The following is a 17,159-nucleotide window of genomic DNA, read 5'->3' as shown; positions in this document are numbered from 1 at the left end:
TGGATGCTGCGCAGTCGGGGCCCTTTTCTCCCAGCCCCAAGAGTTCCAGCCTCGCCAAGGCTGGAAGAGGAAACTGAGGCAGGGCTGGTGGTGCAGTGGCCAACAGATGTGCAGTGAGAGGGGGCAGCTGATGGCCTCGCCCAGGCCTGACTACAAAGAGCCATTTGCTTTATTGGGGTGGTGCCCAGATACAGTCAGGAGCTGTGGGGCCAGGCCTCGCTCACTGGGCCCCAGGAGGTGAGATTCTGCAGCCAGAGGTCCTAGGCTGTGCCAAGAGCACCGGCTCCTCTTGGATCCAGAGATGGGGGGCGGTGGAGCGTTGTCCAGAGGGGCTGAGTCCGGCGGGGGGGGGGGGGGGGGGGCGGTGGAGCGTTGTCCAGAGGGGCTGAGTCCGGCCGGGGGGGGCGGTGGAGCGTTGTCCAGGGGGGCGAGTCCGGCGGGGGGAGCGTTGTCCAGAGGGGCTGAGTCCGGCCGGGGGAGCGTTGTCCAGGGGGGCTGAGTCTGGCGGGGGGGGCGGGGGAGCGCTGGCCAGGGGGGCTGAGTCCGGCCGGGGGGAGCGTTGTCCAGAGGGGCTGAGTCCGGCCGGGGGGGGCGGTGGAGCGTTGTCCAGAGGGGCTGAGTCCGGCCGGGGGGGGCGGTGGAGCGTTGTCCAGGGGGGCGAGTCCGGCGGGGGGAGCGTTGTCCAGAGGGGCTGAGGCCGGCCGGGGGAGCGTTGTCCAGGGGGGCTGAGTCCGGCCGGGGGGGGCGGTGGAGCGTTGTCCAGGGGGGCTGAGTCTGGCGGGGGGGGCGGGGGAGCGCTGGCCAGGGGGGCTGAGTCCGGCCCACTACGCCTTGGAGTCATGCTGCAGGTGCAGGGCCTCCACCCCTTCCAGGAGCAGGGTGAGGGAGGCCTGGCCCCGCGCCCCCCCCTCGGCCTTGCCCCGGCGCCCAGCGGCCTCGCGGGCCGTGTCCTCTGCCTCCAGCTGGGCGTTGCGGCGCCGCAGTCCTGTGTTCTCCAGCAGCAGCCGGTGCCGCTCCTGCGGGGGAGAGAGCCGGGGGCGGGTTGGGGGCAGCAGGGAGCCCCCGTGTCCCAGCCAGCTCCACCCTTGGCCGGTGGGCCTGCCCCCCCCACCAGGCAGCCCTCTGCTGCAGAAGGCAGGGGGTCAAGTCCTGGCTGTGGGGCGCCCTGTGCAGTGCGCACGCCCAACCCCTCCCCGCTGAACCCACCTTCGGCCTCTCACCTTCTCCAGCTCCTGCAGCTGCTCCAGGAGCTTCTGGCCCCTGCCGCAGCCGCCCACCCGGCCGTGGGGCTCGTGGCCCTCTGCCGTGGGGTCAGTGCCCTCCGTCTGCGTCCAGGCCTCCCGGGTGCACCGCCAGCCCGTGGGCACCCCCGCCAGTACCATGGCCTGCTCCTCTGCCGGGGGGAAGGGGAAGGCCTCTTCCTCCGACCCTGCATGTGGGGGGGAGAGTGGCCCTTTGAATGGGGCAGGCCACGGGCTGTACCACCGTCTGCAAGTGGGGGGGACAGAATGGGCTGTGCCACTGCACCAGTAAGGGGAGGGAGTGTCAGTGGCCACTTAGTGAGTCATGCCATGGCCCAGTCCATGGTCAGGGAAGAGGGGGGAGGAGAGCCCATGGGTCATTCCACTCTCCCCTAGGGGCAGGGGGAGCTGCCCTGGGCTCTGGAGTCCCACCCCAGTACCTGAGCTGGGGTGCTGTGTGGCGGCAGGTGTGGCAGCGTGGGGGGTGCCCCCCTCTGAGGCTCTGGAGTGGAACCGTCTCTTGCACTCCAGCTCCACCAAGTCCTTGCACTGCTTGTGGCAGCTCATGCCGCAGTCTGGGGGGGGTGACATGTGTGAGCTGCAGGGACTAGAATGACCCCCCCCAGCAGGAGCCCTCTGGGGGGGGGACCCAGCCTCTGCAGCAGAAGGAGAATCCCCCTCCCTGGTGAGCAGTGCAGGGGTCAGGACACACAGCTGTGCTGTTCTAGCCCTTTGCCCCTCCCTGGCCCTAAAACCTCTCCCCCCCCCTGCCACTTGGGCTACACTTACCCCGACATCTGTACCCCTGCTTGGAGACGCCCCAGAGCTAGGAGAGAGCAGAGCCATTAGCTGTGGCTTGGGAGGGGTGGCAGTGGCCTGGGGTGGGGGGAGGCTCACTGGAGCCTGACTTCCATGCTGCCGGTGTCCACAAATACAGGGGTTAACTCACTGCTGCCACCTGGTGAGTGCTGTGGGGCAGGGTTCTTGGGGGGGTGTAAAGCTGCAGGGATCTGATGTACCCCCTTTCCTGGCTACTGCAAGGAGGCACTGTGGGCTGAGGTCTTTGGCTTAAGCAGATTCTTGACCCCTGTGGTGGCCACTGGGGGTGGTGTGGGGCTGGACATGCCCTTGTGCTGACCAACAGGGGGCAGTGTGTGGGGCTGAGGGTGCTCCAGGCCTGGCCACCGGGGGGCAGTGTGGGGCAGGACTGGGTGCGCCTCAGTCCAGGCCACCAGGGGGCAGTGTAGGGCAGGGCTGGGCCCGCCTCCGTCCGGGCCACCAGGGGGCAGTGTGGGGCAGGGCTGGGCCCACCTCTGTCCGGGCCACCGGGGGGCAGTGTGGGGCAGGTGGGGGCGTGACTCACGAAGCCGTTGCAGCTGTGGCAGAACGTGGGCTTCTTGAAGGTGGCCTCGTGGAAGTCGTGCAGGAAGCCGAGGCCCAGCTTGGCGAAGACGGCGCAGGCGCGCATGAAGTAACCGGTGATCTCCTCCCGACTGTATGGCCCCTCGCTGCCGGGGGGGCGAGAGTGTGAGGGGCCCGACTGATAAAGGGGCACAGTGGGGGAAACTGAGGCACAGAGCCATGGCAGGAATTGCAGAAAGTCCTGCTTCCCAGCCCCCTCCGCGCTAACCACTAGGCTCCACTCTCCTAGAACTGGGGGTGGAACCCAGGGGTCACGCCCCCACGTGCACGCACACTCACCGGTCCTTCCCCAGCCCGTAGAAGGAGAAGGGGAAACTGGCCATGATCTTTTCAAAGTCCTCCTGGGAGATGCAGCCGCGCTGGTCGTGGTCGTAGTTCTTAAACACGGACTGCAGGGGAGGGCAGCACAGTGTGACCCCGCCCCACGCAGCCCCTCGTGCTGGCCAGCAGCCCGTGGGGGCGGGGGCATTTGGTACCTCAGGGCAGCCAATAGACAAATACCCCCCTTTGCCTGCTGGGGGCAGAGCCTGGACAGTCCTGCGGGGCCCCACCCCCAAGATGGGCTGCCTGGGCAGGGACCCTCCTTCACCCAGCTGGTCCATATAGGGGATAATAGCCTCCTGCAGCCCAGGTGCGAGTCCTGGCCCCTGCTGGCAGCAGCTCACCTGGCTAAGGCGCCCTGCCCTCAGCTGGGCTATGGGGCAGAGACGATGCCCCCTGTTGGCTCAGTGGCAGGCCTCTCCTGGCCCAGTTAGGGGGCTGCCCCCAGAGTGGGGGACTCCCCACTTACCTCCACCATCTGCTGGACGTGTTTGCTGATGGTGAGCCGGTCGGGTTTTGAGGCCACGCCTGGGGCCCACTCCACCACCACCATGGGGGGCTTGAAGGGGGTGGTCGGCTGGGGGAAGGAAGAATGAAGGTCAGACAAGCCCCCCACAACAGGGAGTGAGGGTTGGGGGATCAGCTCAGGGCCCCCCCATCTTACCAGGGACTTGGGGCAGCGGGGTTCCCGGGCGTACGACAACTCGTAGATTTCATCGTCCGTGTAGTACAGGTCAAGGGAGAGCTGGGGGGCAGAGAAGGGGGTAGAGGCGAGGAGGAGGGTCCTGCTGGGACTAGCCTTCCCAGATACTGGGCTGGGCTTGCTGCCCCCCGCTGATCGGGGCACAGCTAGTCGTGCAATTGCACTGGGGCAGTCGTGCGAATGCACTGCTGTTCTCTGCTGGGGGTTCTGCGTGTGTTTGCACCAGTGCCATGTTCACACCACCAGTGTGTGCATGTGGGGGACACAGGACACTAGCCAGTGCCCCGGAGAACTGCCCCACTGCGGGGCCGGAGGCGGAGAGACAGCAGCCATAGTGCCTGGCAAGCTGGGCCCACGTGGGGGGGAAGGGCAGGGGCTCCCCCGGCACCCCACCCTTGCTGGGCCTGCTTGCACACTTGACCCCAAACCATGTGCACCCGTCTTGCACACCCAACCCATCTCTTGCACGGGGGGCTCACCGTGAGCAGGTGCACCAGGTCCTTGTTGGCGTGGAAGGGCGGCAGGGCCTCCTGCAGCGCCCGCAGCTCCAGCGCCTGCTGGTAGAGACTCTGCAGCTTGGTGAGGTTGAGCAGGGGGCCCAGGCAGTCGGGCAGCGCCTCGTGCAGGGACACCAGGTCCTTGAGGTGCACCCCCACGATGGGGATCTTGAACCCGCTGCACTCGCCGTAGGCCCGCCGGTAGGCGCTGTAGTTACAGCTGGAGGAGAGCAGCTCGGTCATCTCCGCCAGCGTCTGGGGGTGCGGGAGGGGAGCAGCAGGGAAGGGGAGGAAGGCGGGTGGGAGCGGTGGGGGAGGGGAGGAAAGTGGGGAGGGGAGGGGAGGAAGACGGGTGGGAAGCAGAGAGGGAGGGGAAGGTGGGGGGAGGGGAGGAAGGCGGGTGGGAGCAGAGGGAGGTGGGGGAGGGGAGGAAGGCGGGTGGGAGCAGAGGGGCAGGGGAAGGTGGGGGAGGGGAGGAAGGCGGGTGGGAGCAGAGGGGCAGGGGAAGGTGGGGGAGGGGAGGAAGGCAGAGGGAGGTGGGGGAGGGGAGGAGGGGAGGGGAGGAAGGTGGGTGGGAGCAGAGGGGCAGGGGAAGGTGGGGGAGGGGAGGAAGGCGGGTGGGAGCAGAGCGGGAGGGGGAGAGGCCAGTCCGTCAGAGATCAGGCACCTGTCCCCTCCCAGCACAGGGAGGCCCTGGCTAGTTCCCGTCCTGGGGGGGGGGCAGGGGACGGTCTGATGGGAGCAACTTGGAGACCCCCCCCGCGCAGAGCCCCCCGGGGCGGGGCCCACCTTGGCGACCTCAGGCAGCAGCAGGGCGTGGGTGTCCCTGAGGCGGGCGATGGCGCTATGACACAGCCCCCCCAGCACCGCCATCAGCGTGTTGAAGTTCTGCAACTGGCGCAGCTTCTGTGGGGGGAGAAAGAGGGATCAGGCGCCCCCCCCCAGCTCCTGCCAGCAATGCACCGGGGAGCTGGGACCCCCCCAGGTCCAACTAGCCAGGCCCCTGCCGTACCACATGCCTGCTCACAGATGCACGTTTGCATTCGTGTGTGCATTGTCATGTGCACGCATGCATGCACATTTGCACCAATGCACTCGCACGCACACATCCATACATGCTTTTCATGCACACATCCAGGCACACTCACACCCTTTAAATACACTTGTGCATGCGTGTACACACCCATGCAGACTCTCATGCATTTAACACACACTTGTGCATGCACCCTCGTGAACTCTCCTGCACATACCCATGTGCATGTACAATCATGTGCACTTTCACACACTGCATGCACACACTCATGCTCATGTATGCACCCCTGTGTGCTTCATGCACACACCCATCTGCACAGACACAACTGCACGATCAGCCCCTGTGCATGCGCACACACATGTGCATGCTCACCCATCCTCCTAGCACATGTGAGCCCCTCCCCCCCACCTTCATGATAAACCCCGGCTCTTTCTGCCCCTCCACGGCAAGGCCCCCCCGCCTGGCCAGAGGGCCCCTCACCTGTGTGACGTGGATGAATTTGGTGAAGACCTCGGCGCGCTGCTGCGGCGTGGGCCGGTTGAGGATCATGACCTGCACCCACTGGGAGATGCTGTTGCAAAGAGCCACGGAGCGTTCCAGGGCCAGGTTTTCCTGCACGGAGCCGTGCAGCACGTAGTTCCTGTAATCCAGGTACTGCCCGGGGGGCAGACAGAGGGACGGGAGCTTAGCCACCGAGGTAGCTGTTACGCTGAGCTGCTCTCAGACCCCGGGAGGCAGAGCTGGCCAAGGGCTAGGGGCTGGTGTCAGCGGTGGGATCTCTCCAGCGCAGCCCGCAGAGCAGACGGGCTGGGGGAGGGGTGCTCACCGAGATGCGGCAGAAGGCTTTGAACTCCAGGTAGCTGAGGTGCTCGGCCAGCTCCGTGGCGTCCAGGTGGTCGAAAAGCAGAGACACTTTCCGCTTCTTGTTGCAGTTGGGGCTGTCCTGGTAGCTGAGCTTGCGGGTCCAGCTGGGGATGGGGGTGGGGGGCTGGTTACACCAGCAGGGGCTTTGGTGCCTGCACATTTGTCCCCGTTGATGCACGCCCCACACTGGTGTGCACATCCCCATGTGCCCATGCACACTCACACCCTATGCACAAATACACTCGCTTGTGCATGCCCCACACACGTGTGCACATTGAACACTCACACCCTATGCACAAATACACTCGCTTGTGCATGCCCCACACACGTGTGCACATTGAACACTCACACCCTATGCACAAATACACTCGCTTGTGCATGCCCCACACACGTGTGCACATTGAACACTCACACCCTATGCACAAATACACTCGCTTGTGCATGCCCCACACACGTGTGCACATTGAACACTCACACCCCATGCACAAATACACTCGCTTGTGCATGCCTCACACACAAGTGTGCACATTGAACACTCACACCCTATGCACAAATACACTCGCTTGTGCATGCCCCACACACAAGTGCGCACATTGAACACTCACACCCTATGCACAAATACACTCGCTTGTGCATGCCCCACACACAAGTGCGCACATTGAACACTCACACCCCATGCACAAATACACTCGCTTGTGCATGCCCCACACACGTGTGCACATTGAACACTCACACCCTATGCACAAATACACTCGCTTGTGCATGCCCCACACACAAGTGCGCACATTGAACACTCACACCCTATGCACAAATACACTCGCTTGTGCATGCCCCACACACAAGTGCGCACATCCCTGTGTGCCCATGTACACTCACACCCCCATGCACAAATGCACTCTCTTGCCCCACACACCGGTGTGCATATCCCCATGTGCCTGTGCACACCCACACCCCATGCACAAATGCACTCTCTTGTGCATGCCCCACACACCAGTGCCACATCCCGATGCACACTCACACCCTGTGCACTAATACACTCGCGGGAAGGCAAGGGGCCGGGGGGCAGGGCCCATCCTTACCCGAGAGCCGTGTCCACCGGCGGGCAGCATGTCCCGTGGCCTTCAGCCTGCACCACCTGCCAGAGCTCGCCCAGGGCCTCCACCAGCTGGGGCTCCAGGCGAAAGGCCTCGGGGTGGTGCGTGAGCCAGTACCTGGGGGGAGGGGCAGGGCTAGGGCATCGGTTCCAGGGGGGCAGGGAGTGCTGGGGAGAAGGGGATGTAGGTGGGGCGGTTGGGGGGCAGGGGTAGGAGGGGGTTGGGGGCGGGGGGGGGCGGGGGGGCCCCTCACCTGACGAAGTTGCAGATCCGGATGCGTCTTTCCTTCTGGTTCTCCCCCGAGGCCTCCCGGTAGGTGGCTCCGAGTTAAGGCTCCATCCCCCTTGGAATCCCATCCTGCCCCCCCCCCCGCCCCTCAGTGAGCGACCGGCCATCGCAGAGCCCCCCCGCCTCCCCCGCCCGCAGCACCGGGCAGCTCTCAGACCGGCGTGGGGCAGCTGTGCCGGGGGGGCTGCAGGTCGGGAGTGGGGGACCCCGGCGGGGGGGGCTGCGGGGCGGGAGTGGGGGACCCCGGCGCGGCAGAGGACGGGGGCGCCAGCAGGGCGGGGGGCAGGTCGGGAGTGGCGGACCCCGACGGGGGGGGCTGCGGGGCGGGAGTGGGGGACCCCGGCGGGGCGGGGGGGGCTGCGGGGCGGGAGTGGGGGACCCCGGCGCGGCAGAGGACGGGGGCGCCAGCAGGGCGGGGCTGCGGGGCGGGAGTGGGGGACCCCGGCGGGGCGGGGGGGGCTGCGGGTCGGGAGTGGGGGACCCCGGCGGGGCAGAGGACGGGGGCGCCAGCAGGGCGGGGCTGCGGGTCGGGAGTGGGGGACCCCGGCGGGGGGGGGCTGCGGGGCGGGGGGGGGGACCCCGGCGGGGGGGGGGGGCTGCGGGCAGGATATAGCGCCAGGAGGTGGCGGGCGAGGTCAGCCGAGGGCACGACCCAGCTGTGCACAGTCAGGGTCATGTTCACGGTGTAGTCGCTCCGGTACAGGCTCCCGGCCGGGTCTGGGGAGGCAAAGGCAGGGGCGGAGTTAAGGGGGGTCTTGGGGAACAGGAGGGGGGGCACCTTTGGGCAGCTGGATTCCCCCCGTCGGCCACTCAGCCCCTCTCTGGGCCCAGGGATTGAGATGTTCCTTGGTGAACCTCTTGGGGCTGCGGGTCGGGAGTGGGGGGCCCTGGCCGGGCAGGGGGGCTGCGGGTCGGGAGTGGGGGGCCCTGGCAGGGCGGGGGGGGCTGCGGGTCGGGACTGGGGGACCCTGGCAGGGCGGGGGGGGGGGGGCTGCGGGTCGGGACTGGGGGACCCTGGCCGGGCGGGGGGGGGCTGCGGGTCGGGACTGGGGGACCCTGGCCGGGCGGGGGGGGGCTGGGGCTGCGGGTCGGGACTGGGGGACCCTGGCCGGGCGGGGGGGCGGCTGCGGGTCGGGAGTGGGGGACCCTGGCCGGGCAGGGGACAGGGGGGGGGCGGGGCCGGACGGGGACTGCGGGGGGGGACACCAGCAGGGCGGGGCTGCGGGGAGGTGCCGGACCCGTAGGGTTGCCAGGTGTCCGGTTTTCGCCCGGACTGTCCGTTTTCTGGGTCCCCATCCGGTGAAAATCCCGGACACGAGCCCTGAGCGGTGCCGGCAGGTCCTGTTCCCCTCGGCTGGAGGGGGGGGGCGGGAGGGACACAACCTTCCCCTGCTGTGTCCAGGGGGCGGGGCGGGCAGTGAGGGGCTCAGCGCCCTTTTTCTTTTGCTTTGCTTAACGACTTTGCCCCCCCCCCCTTTTCTCTTCTCAACAGAATTTTCCCGGGTGTTTTTCTCCGGGGGGGGGCAGTGTTCGGTATTTTTGCTAAACCATCTGGCGCCCCAGCAGCGCTGGGGGGGCGGGACGGGGCCTACCGAAGGAATTGAGGCAGATCTCGACGAGCTGTGGCAGGCTGCAGGCCTTGGTGAGCTCCCCCAGAGCCATGCTGGCCATGGCCTGCTTGATCTCCCGGGGGGTGGGGCAGGTCATTCGGCGCCGGTTCTGCCGCTGGCGGATCTTGCCAGGGACGGGGACGGGGCTCGCCGGGCTGGGACATTCCGCCCGCGACTTCCTGCCAGGCCAGGCGGAGTGGAGTCACCGAAAAGCCACCACACTTACACCCTCGCCCCATGCCCGGCCCGGGCCCAGACCCGCCGGCTGGGCCAGGGGGTAACAGCCAAGGGAACTGGGAGCCAGGGTGCTGGGTTCTGCGTTCCAGCCTCCCCCGCTCTAACCAGTAGCCCCCACTCCCCTCCCAGAACCCTGGCATCCTGGCTCCCAGCCCGTCTGTGTGTTACCCACCCACATGGACCCCCCCAGATTGGGCTGCCCCACGGCGCCGCTGGGCACGGCATTACCCCCCCTCGCCCGGGGTGCAGGGAGGGGAACGGCCCCGGCTCCAGTCACCCTGCGCCGGGCTCCCGGCGGCCACCCACCCGTTTCCTGGCAGAGACCGGCCCTGCTTCTGCATTTCCAGCAGCCGCATTGCGCCACGACCGCGCACCGGCCCCTGTGCCCGCCACGCCCAGCGCCTCTTGCCCAACGCTGTTCCGGGCCGCCGGGCAGCCCTGCCGGGAATGGCACGGCCTGGCCCGTGGGGGCTTCTCCGTGCCCCTCGGAGGCCCCGCTCTGCCCACTAGACGCCACTGCTCCCTGGCAGCTGTGGCTCCAAGCCCCCCTCCCTCTCTCTGACCACAAGAACCCCCGAGGCTTCCTCCCTGGGGCCACACAAGGAAACAGAAGGAAGGAGACACGTCGGCCATTTCCTGTGCTCGCTCCCCGGGGCTACCCGCACAGGGCCCTGCCCAGCGAGCCCCCTTCCAGGGCCAGGCCCCCGGCCCCACGCCAGGCCCCCAGCCAGTCCCTGCCACCTGCCCGGCCGCCGCCCTGCCCCCCCCCGGCCACCTGCCCGGCCGCCGCCCTGCCCCCCCCCCGGCCACCTGCCCGGCCGCCGCCCTGCCCCCCCCCGGCCACCTGCCCGGCCGCCGCCCTGCCCCCCCCCGGCCACCTGCCCGGCCGCCGCCCTGCCCCCCCCCGCCACCTGCCCGGCCGTCGCCCTGCCCCCCCCGGCCACCTGCCCGGCCGCCGCCCTGCCCCCCCGGCTACCTGCCCGGCCACCGCCCTCCCCCCTGGCCACCTGCCCGGCCGCCGCCCTGCCCCCCCCGGCCACCTGCCCAGCCGCCGCCCTGCCCCCCCCCCACCTGCCCAGCCGCCACCCTAGCACCCCTGCCACCTGCCCAGCCACCTGCCCAGCCGCCGCCCTCCCCCCCTGGCCACCTGCCCAGCCACCTGCCCAGCCGCCGCCCTGCCCCCCCCGGCCACCTGCCCAGCCGCCGCCCTGCCCCCCCCGGCCACCTGCCCGGCCGCCGCCCTGCCCCCCCCCGGCCACCTGCCCGGCCGCCGCCCTGCCCCCCCCCGGCCACCTGCCCGGCCGCCGCCCTGCCCCCCCCCGGCCACCTGCCCGGCCGCCACCCTAGCACCCCTGCCACCTGCCCAGCCACCTGCCCAGCCGCCACCCTGCCCCCCCCCGGCCACCTGCCTGGCTGCCACCCTAGCACCCCTGCCACCTGCCCAGCCACCTGCCCAGCCGCCACCCTGCCCCCCCCCCGGCCACCTGCCTGGCTGCCACCCTAGCACCCCTGCCACCTGCCCAGCCACCTGCCCAGCCGCCGCCCTGCCCCCCCCCCGGCCACCTGCCTGGCTGCCACCCTAGCACCCTGCCACCTGCCCAGCCACCTGCCCAGCCGCCACCCTGCCCCCCCCCGGCCACCTGCCCGGCTGCCACCCTAGCACCCCTGCCACCTGCCCAGCCGCCGCCCTGCCCCCCCCCCCGGCCACCTGCCCGGCTGCCACCCTAGCACCCCTGCCACCTGCCCGGCCACCGCCTTGCCCCCCCCCGCCACCTGCCCGGCCGCCGCCCTGCCCCCCGCCACCTGCCCGGCCACCGCCCTGCCCCCCCGCCACCTGCCCGGCCACCGCCTTGCCCCCCCGCCACCTGCCCAGCCACCGCCCTGCCCCCCCGCCACCTGCCCGGCCACCGCCTGCCCCCACGCCACCTGCCCGGCCACCGCCCTGCCCCCCCCGGCCACCTGCCCGGCCGCCGCCCTGCCCCCTCCAGCCACCGTCCTGCCCCCTCCCCCCACCTGCCTGCCACTGCCCTGCCCCCCCCAGCCACCTGCCCAGCTGCTGCCCTGCCCCCTCCAGCCACCTGCCCAGCCACCATCCTGCCCCCCCACCTGCCCAGCCACCACCCTGCCCCCCCCCAGCCACCTGCCCAGCCACCGCCCTGCCCCCCCCGGCCAACTGCCCAACCACTGCCCTGCCCCCCAGCCGCCTGCCCAGCTGCCACCCTGCCCCCCAGCCAGGCCCTGCCTCCCAGCCTGCTCCACTGCCAGTCTCACAGCTCCCCAGCCATCCCCATGCCCCATGTCCTGGACACCTCCGCTGCCAGGCCCCCAGCTGATGACGTGTCTGCCCCGTGCCCCGAGCCAGCAGCCCCCGACCTGTGAGAGCCGCGCCCGCCAGCGCCCGGAAGGTGCCTCGCCGCACTCCTGGTCTGGTGGGTCTCCCTCCGCTCGCGCCTCGCTCGGCCACTCGGCCGGGCCCCTGCATTCCCGCAGGAGCAGTGCAGCTCTGCCCCGGGCCGTGGGGCGGGCGGGTCTTAAAGGCAGGGAGCCGGCCCCGGGGCATCGGGCTGGGGTGGGGGCGGCCAGAGTCTGCGAGCCCTAATGCTCCCAGCAGCCCCCGCCACCAGGCAGCATCCATGGGGAGAATGAAGTGGGCAGGGCCGGGCTGGCCCAGGGGGGCGGAGAATGGGGCCTGGGGCCTGTCCCCTCTAGGGGGTGCCAGCTCCCATCCAGCTCCAGGGTGGGGACGGGCTGGCCCGGGACGGGGTGGGGGGTTCCACCCTCAATCGGGGCCTGCGGTGTGAGCTGTGCACCCCTGCCCCAGCTCCGCGGCCCTGCCGAGACCCTTACGGGGGGGTGTCTCTCACCAGCCCCCCCACGGTGGCCCCGCGGAGAACCGGCCCTCCAGAGCCCCGGCTGCAGAGCCCTGGCAGTGCCCTGCCCCAGAGGTGGCCGCACTGTGGCCTGCCCCAGGCCACGGGGAGATTGTCACCGCTGCTGCCTGGGGCCGTGGCCGGCGAGTGGCAGTGCCTGCTGGGAAGCGAAAAGTCGCTGTGTGGAGGGGGAGGAGGGACGCTGCTGAACCGCCCGAAAAGGAGAAGCCACTCAGACTGAAACGGCCTGGCGGGGCCGCAAGGAAAGCCCCGGGCGGCAGGAGCCGGCGCCTGTACCCGCACAGCTGCGCCCTTACCTCTTGCTCTCCTTTCGGTTCATGGCCGAGCTAGGCTGGGGCGTGCGCGTCCCCCCGCCCTGCCGCACCCTCACGCCAGGCGGCTGGAGCCCCCGCTGGGCTTCCCTGCAGACATGGGGCCGTGCGCGGGCGCTCTGTGCACCGCGGCACCAGGAGAAAACGCATGAAGCATCCGTCGGCAGCCGCCCGGGGCGGGACCTCGCGCTGCGGACAGACGGGCTGAGTCAGAAGGAACTCACTTTTGTGCTGATGGCTGATAAAAAGGGAACTGCCGCGTCCGTGTGATGTCAGGGCCGTGGTCGGCGTGGGCCAGGGTCTGTCTGTCTGCCCACAGCGGGGGAAGGACCTGGGAACCCTGACTTCCAGGCTCTCTTCCCCTTTGAACCGCCTGCTCATGCTCCCCTGCCAAATCCCAGGAGAAAACTCAGGCATCGCCTGCTCTAACCACTTGGCCCAACTCTCTTCCCGGCGCTGGGGCCAGGCTGGAAGTCAGGGTCCATTATAAACTCTTCATAAAGAGCACTCAAATGCAGCCACTTCTGGGGTGTGGGGAGGCAGCTTTTTACACAAGGATCCCTCACCCAGCCCCAAGATGCAGCCACCTCTGGGGTGGGGCACAGCAGCAGTTTAACCGTGCACAGAAACTGAGCGGGACCCATCTGCTAGAGCTGAAAAGTGCCTCACCCCGCTCCTGGCCGTGCTGCAGCCCCAGTGGGAGAAGCATGCTCTCTACTGACCCCCCCATCCTCTGCAGCAGCCGGCCTGGCCTTGGAGGGCTCCCGTGGCCGGCAGGGGGCTGTGTCTGCAGAGGTGAAACAAATGGGCCTTTTTTGTCCTCTGAGCTGCAGGAGAAAGGAAGGAAGAATGTTTCAAAATGCCCTGGTGAGAGGCCCACGCAGGAATAGCAGGACCCAGGGGGGCAGACAGACGGGGCGTCGGGATGGCTGGATGGGCGGACAGAGGGCAAGGTTCCCTCTACATGTTTCCATCCGGGTGTGGAATACATTTTGTCCTGTGCGCCGAGGCATGTGGATGTGCACCACCAGGCTGCCGGCTCTGTGGGCTCTGCTACTCAGCTGGGCGGCCGCCCGAGTGCCCGGCTTCCAGGGCCCTGACAGAGGGTTGGCCATACGGATGGCTGGGGGGGATCACTGGGGCGGGGGGCCGATGCCCGTCTGTGTGCCTGGGGCGGGGCCTGCTGGCTGCCCTGGCATATGGAGGGAGCCATGGGCAGGGGGGCAGCCTCCCCCCCAGTCACACAGCCAGGCCCTGCTGCTTGTGAAGCAAAGCACCATGGGATAGCAGTGGGGGGGGGTCGTGGCTCGGCCTGTCTGTCCTGGCGGCCCCTTCTCGGGGGGCCCCTCCAGTGCGGCAACCCTCTTGGGGGGCCCCTCTCACTTGGGGGTCCGCCCCTCCGCCTGGCCCCTCTTCTCCCCCCCCGTCCAATGTTCCTCCCTTGCTGGGCCGGTCAGGGTCCCCCCTGCAGCCCATGGTCTGGCGCCTGCCCAGAGCCGGCCCTGGCCCCTGAGCGGGCCCGGGCACCAGGGCGCTAGACGCCGGCTCCAGTTCCCTGACACAACAAACTCCCCCCCTTGTCACAGTAACCAGTAACACCCGGGCACTGAGCCCCCCGCATGCACCCCCCTTTGAACCCCCAAGCCCCCTTCCTCACAGCCCCCCGCATGCACCCCCCTTTGAACCCCCAAGCCCCCTTCCTCACAGCCCCCCGCATGCACCCCCCTTTGAACCCCCAAGCCCCCTTCCTCACAGCCACCCTGCATGTAACCCCCTTTGAACCCCCAAAGCCCCCTTCCTCACAGCCCCCCGCATGCACCCCCCTTTGAACCCCCAAAGCCCCCTTCCTCAGAGCCCCCCGCATGCACCCCCCTTTGGACCCCCAAAGCCCCCTTCCTCAGAGCCCCCCGCATGCACCCCCCTTTGAACCCCCAAAGTCCCCTTCCTCACAGCCCCCCGCATGCACCCCCCTTTGAACCCCCAAGCCCCCTTCCTCACAGCCACCCTGCATGCACCCCCCCTTTGAACCCCCAAAGCCCCCTTCCTCACAGCCCCCCGCATGCACCCCCCTTTGAACCCCCAAGCCCCCTTCCTCACAGCCACCCTGCATGTAACCCCCTTTGAACCCCCAAAGCCCCCTTCCTCACAACCCCCCCGCATGCACCCCCCTTTGAACCCCCAAAGCCCCCTTCCTCACAGCCCCCCTGCATGTAACCCCCTTTGAACCCCCAAGCCCCCTTCCTCACAGCCACCCTGCATGTAACCCCCTTTGAACCCCCAAGCCCCCTTCCTCACAGCCCCCCCGCATGCACCCCCCTTTGAACCCCCAAAGTCCCCTTCCTCACAGCCCCCCGCATGCACCCCCCTTTGAACCCCCAAAGCCCCCTTCCTCACAGCCACCCTGCATGTAACCCCCTTTGAACCCCCAAGCCCCCTTCCTCACAGCCCCCCCCGCATGCACCCCCCTTTGAACCCCCAAAGCCCCCTTCCTCACAGCCCCCCGCATGCACCCCCCTTTGAACCCCCAAAGCCCCCTTCCTCACAGCCCCCCGCATGCACCCCCCTTTGAACCCCCAAGCCCCCTTCCTCACAGCCCCCCTGCATGTAACCCCCTTTGAACCCCCAAGCCCCCTTCCTCACAGCCCCCCGCATGCACCCCCCTTTGAACCCCCAAGCCCCCTTCCTCACAGCCCCCCTGCATGCACCCCCCTTTGAACCCCCAAGCCCCCTTCCTCACAGCCCCCCGCATGCACCCCCCTTTGAACCCCCAAAGCCCCCTTCCTCACAGCCCCCCGCATGCACCCCCCTTTGAACCCCCAAGCCCCCTTCCTCACAGCCCCCCTGCATGCACCCCCCTTTGAACCCCCAAGCCCCCTTCCTCACAGCCCCCCTGCATGCACCCCCCTTTGAACCCCCAAGCCCCCTTCCTCACAGCCCCCCTGCATGTAACCCCCTTTGAACCCCCAAGCCCCCTTCCTCACAGCCCCCCTGCATGCACCCCCCTTTGAACCCCCAAGCCCCCTTCCTCACAGCCCCCCGCATGCACCCCCCTTTGAACCCCCAAAGCCCCCTTCCTCACAGCCCCCCGCATGCACCCCCCTTTGAACCCCCAAGCCCCCTTCCTCACAGCCACCCTGCATGTAACCCCCTTTGAACCCCCAAGCCCCCTTCCTCACAGCCCCCCGCATGCACCCCCCTTTGAACCCCCAAGCCCCCTTCCTCACAGCCCCCCGCATGCACCCCCCTTTGAACCCCCAAGCCCCCTTCCTCACAGCCCCCCTGCATGTAACCCCCTTTGAACCCCCAAAGCCCCCTTCCTCACAGCCCCCCGCATGCACCCCCCTTTGAACCCCCAAAGCCCCCTTCCTCACAGCCCCCCGCATGCACCCCCCTTTGAACCCCCAAGCCCCCTTCCTCACAGCCCCCGCATGTAACCCCCTTTGGACCCCCAAAGCCCCCTTCCTCACAGCCCCCCCGCATGTAACCCCCTTTGGACCCCCAAAGCCCCCTTCCTCACAGCCCCCCGCATGCACCCCCCTTTGAACCCCCAAGCCCCCTTCCTCACAGCCCCCTGCATGTAACCCACTTTGGACCCCCAAAGTCCCCTTCCTCACAGCCCCCCGCATGCACCCCCCTTTGAACCCCCAAAGCCCCCTTCCTCACAGCCCCCCGCATGCACCCCCCTTTGAACCCCCAAGCCCCCTTCCTCACAGCCCCCCGCATGCACCCCCCTTTGAACCCCCAAAGCCCCCTTCCTCACAGCCCCCCTGCATGTAACCCCCTTTGAACCCCAAAGTCCCTTCCTCACAGCCCCCCTGCATGTAACCCCCTTTGGACCCCCAAAGTCCCCCTTCCTCACAGCCCCCCGCATGCACCCCCCTTTGAACCTCCAAAGTCCCCCTTCCTCACAGCCCCCCTGCATGTAACCCCCTTTGAACCCCCAAAGCCCCCTTCCTCACAGCCCCCCTGCATGTAACCCCCTTTGGACCCCCAAAGCCCCCTTCCTCACAGCCCCCCTGCATGTAACCCCCTTTGAACCCCCAAAGCCCCCTTCCTCACAGCCCCCCTGCATGCACCCCCCTTTGAACCCCCAAAGCCCCCTTCCTCACAGCCCCCCTGCATGCACCCCCCTTTGAACCCCCAAAGCCCCCTTCCTCACAGCCCCCCTGCATGCACCCCCCTTTGAACCCCCAAAGCCCCCTTCCTCACAGCCCCCCTGCATGCACCCCCCTTTGAACCCCCAAAGCCCCCTTCCTCACAGCCCCCCTGCATGCACCCCCCTTTGAACCCCCCAAGCCCCCTTCCTCACAGCCACCCTGCATGTAACCCCCTTTGAACCCCCAAAGCCCCCTTCCTCACAGCCACCCTGCATGTAACCCCCTTTGAACCCCCAAAGCCCCCTTCCTCACAGCCCCCCTGCATGCACCCCCCTTTGAACCCCCAAGCCCCCTTCCTCACAGCCCCCCTGCATGTAACCCCCTTTGAACCCCCAAAGCCCCCTTCCTCACAGCCCCCCTGCATGTAACCCCCTTTGAACCCCCAAAGCCCCCTTCCTCACAGCCCCCCTGCATGTAACCCCCTTTGGACCCCCAAAGCCCCCTTCCTCACAGCCACCCTGCATGTAACCCCCTTTGAACCCCCAAAGCC

The 17,159-nt window shown here is 68.7% G+C and overlaps 1 protein-coding gene across 8 annotated transcripts; it reads right to left on the bottom strand.

Moving 5' to 3' along the window:
* Nucleotides 1-49: 49 nt before the first annotated feature.
* On the bottom strand, nt 50-12,751 carry RASGRP4 (RAS guanyl releasing protein 4). Of its 8 annotated transcripts, none has more exons than XM_089769851.1 (17): nt 12,498-12,737; nt 9,056-9,252; nt 8,075-8,180; nt 7,429-7,491; nt 7,161-7,292; nt 6,044-6,185; nt 5,698-5,871; nt 4,974-5,090; nt 4,167-4,439; nt 3,649-3,729; nt 3,454-3,561; nt 2,943-3,052; nt 2,605-2,749; nt 2,031-2,067; nt 1,682-1,816; nt 1,221-1,429; nt 695-1,016 (listed from the first exon to the last, which is right to left on the bottom strand). In XM_089769851.1, the coding sequence occupies exons 1-17, from the start codon at nt 12,518-12,520 to the stop codon at nt 825-827; spliced, it is 2,244 nt and encodes a 747-aa protein (XP_089625977.1). In that variant the 5' UTR covers nt 12,521-12,737; the 3' UTR covers nt 695-824. The 8 variants fall into 8 exon arrangements, with proteins under 8 accessions (XP_089625972.1, XP_089625974.1, XP_089625973.1 ...); XM_089769850.1 differs by lacking the exon at nt 12,498-12,737 and adding an exon at nt 9,617-10,058; XM_089769852.1 differs by lacking the exons at nt 1,682-1,816; nt 12,498-12,737 and adding an exon at nt 9,617-10,060 and having other exon boundaries at nt 693-1,016.
* Between the last annotated feature and the right edge of the window lie 4,408 nt (nt 12,752-17,159).

The sequence above is a fragment of the Pelodiscus sinensis genome, chromosome 18, assembly GCF_052426305.1.
Source record: "Pelodiscus sinensis isolate ZL-2025 chromosome 18, ASM5242630v1, whole genome shotgun sequence".
Taxonomy (NCBI): Eukaryota; Metazoa; Chordata; order Testudines; family Trionychidae; genus Pelodiscus; species Pelodiscus sinensis.
This window is presented reverse-complemented; position numbering and strand designations above follow the sequence as displayed.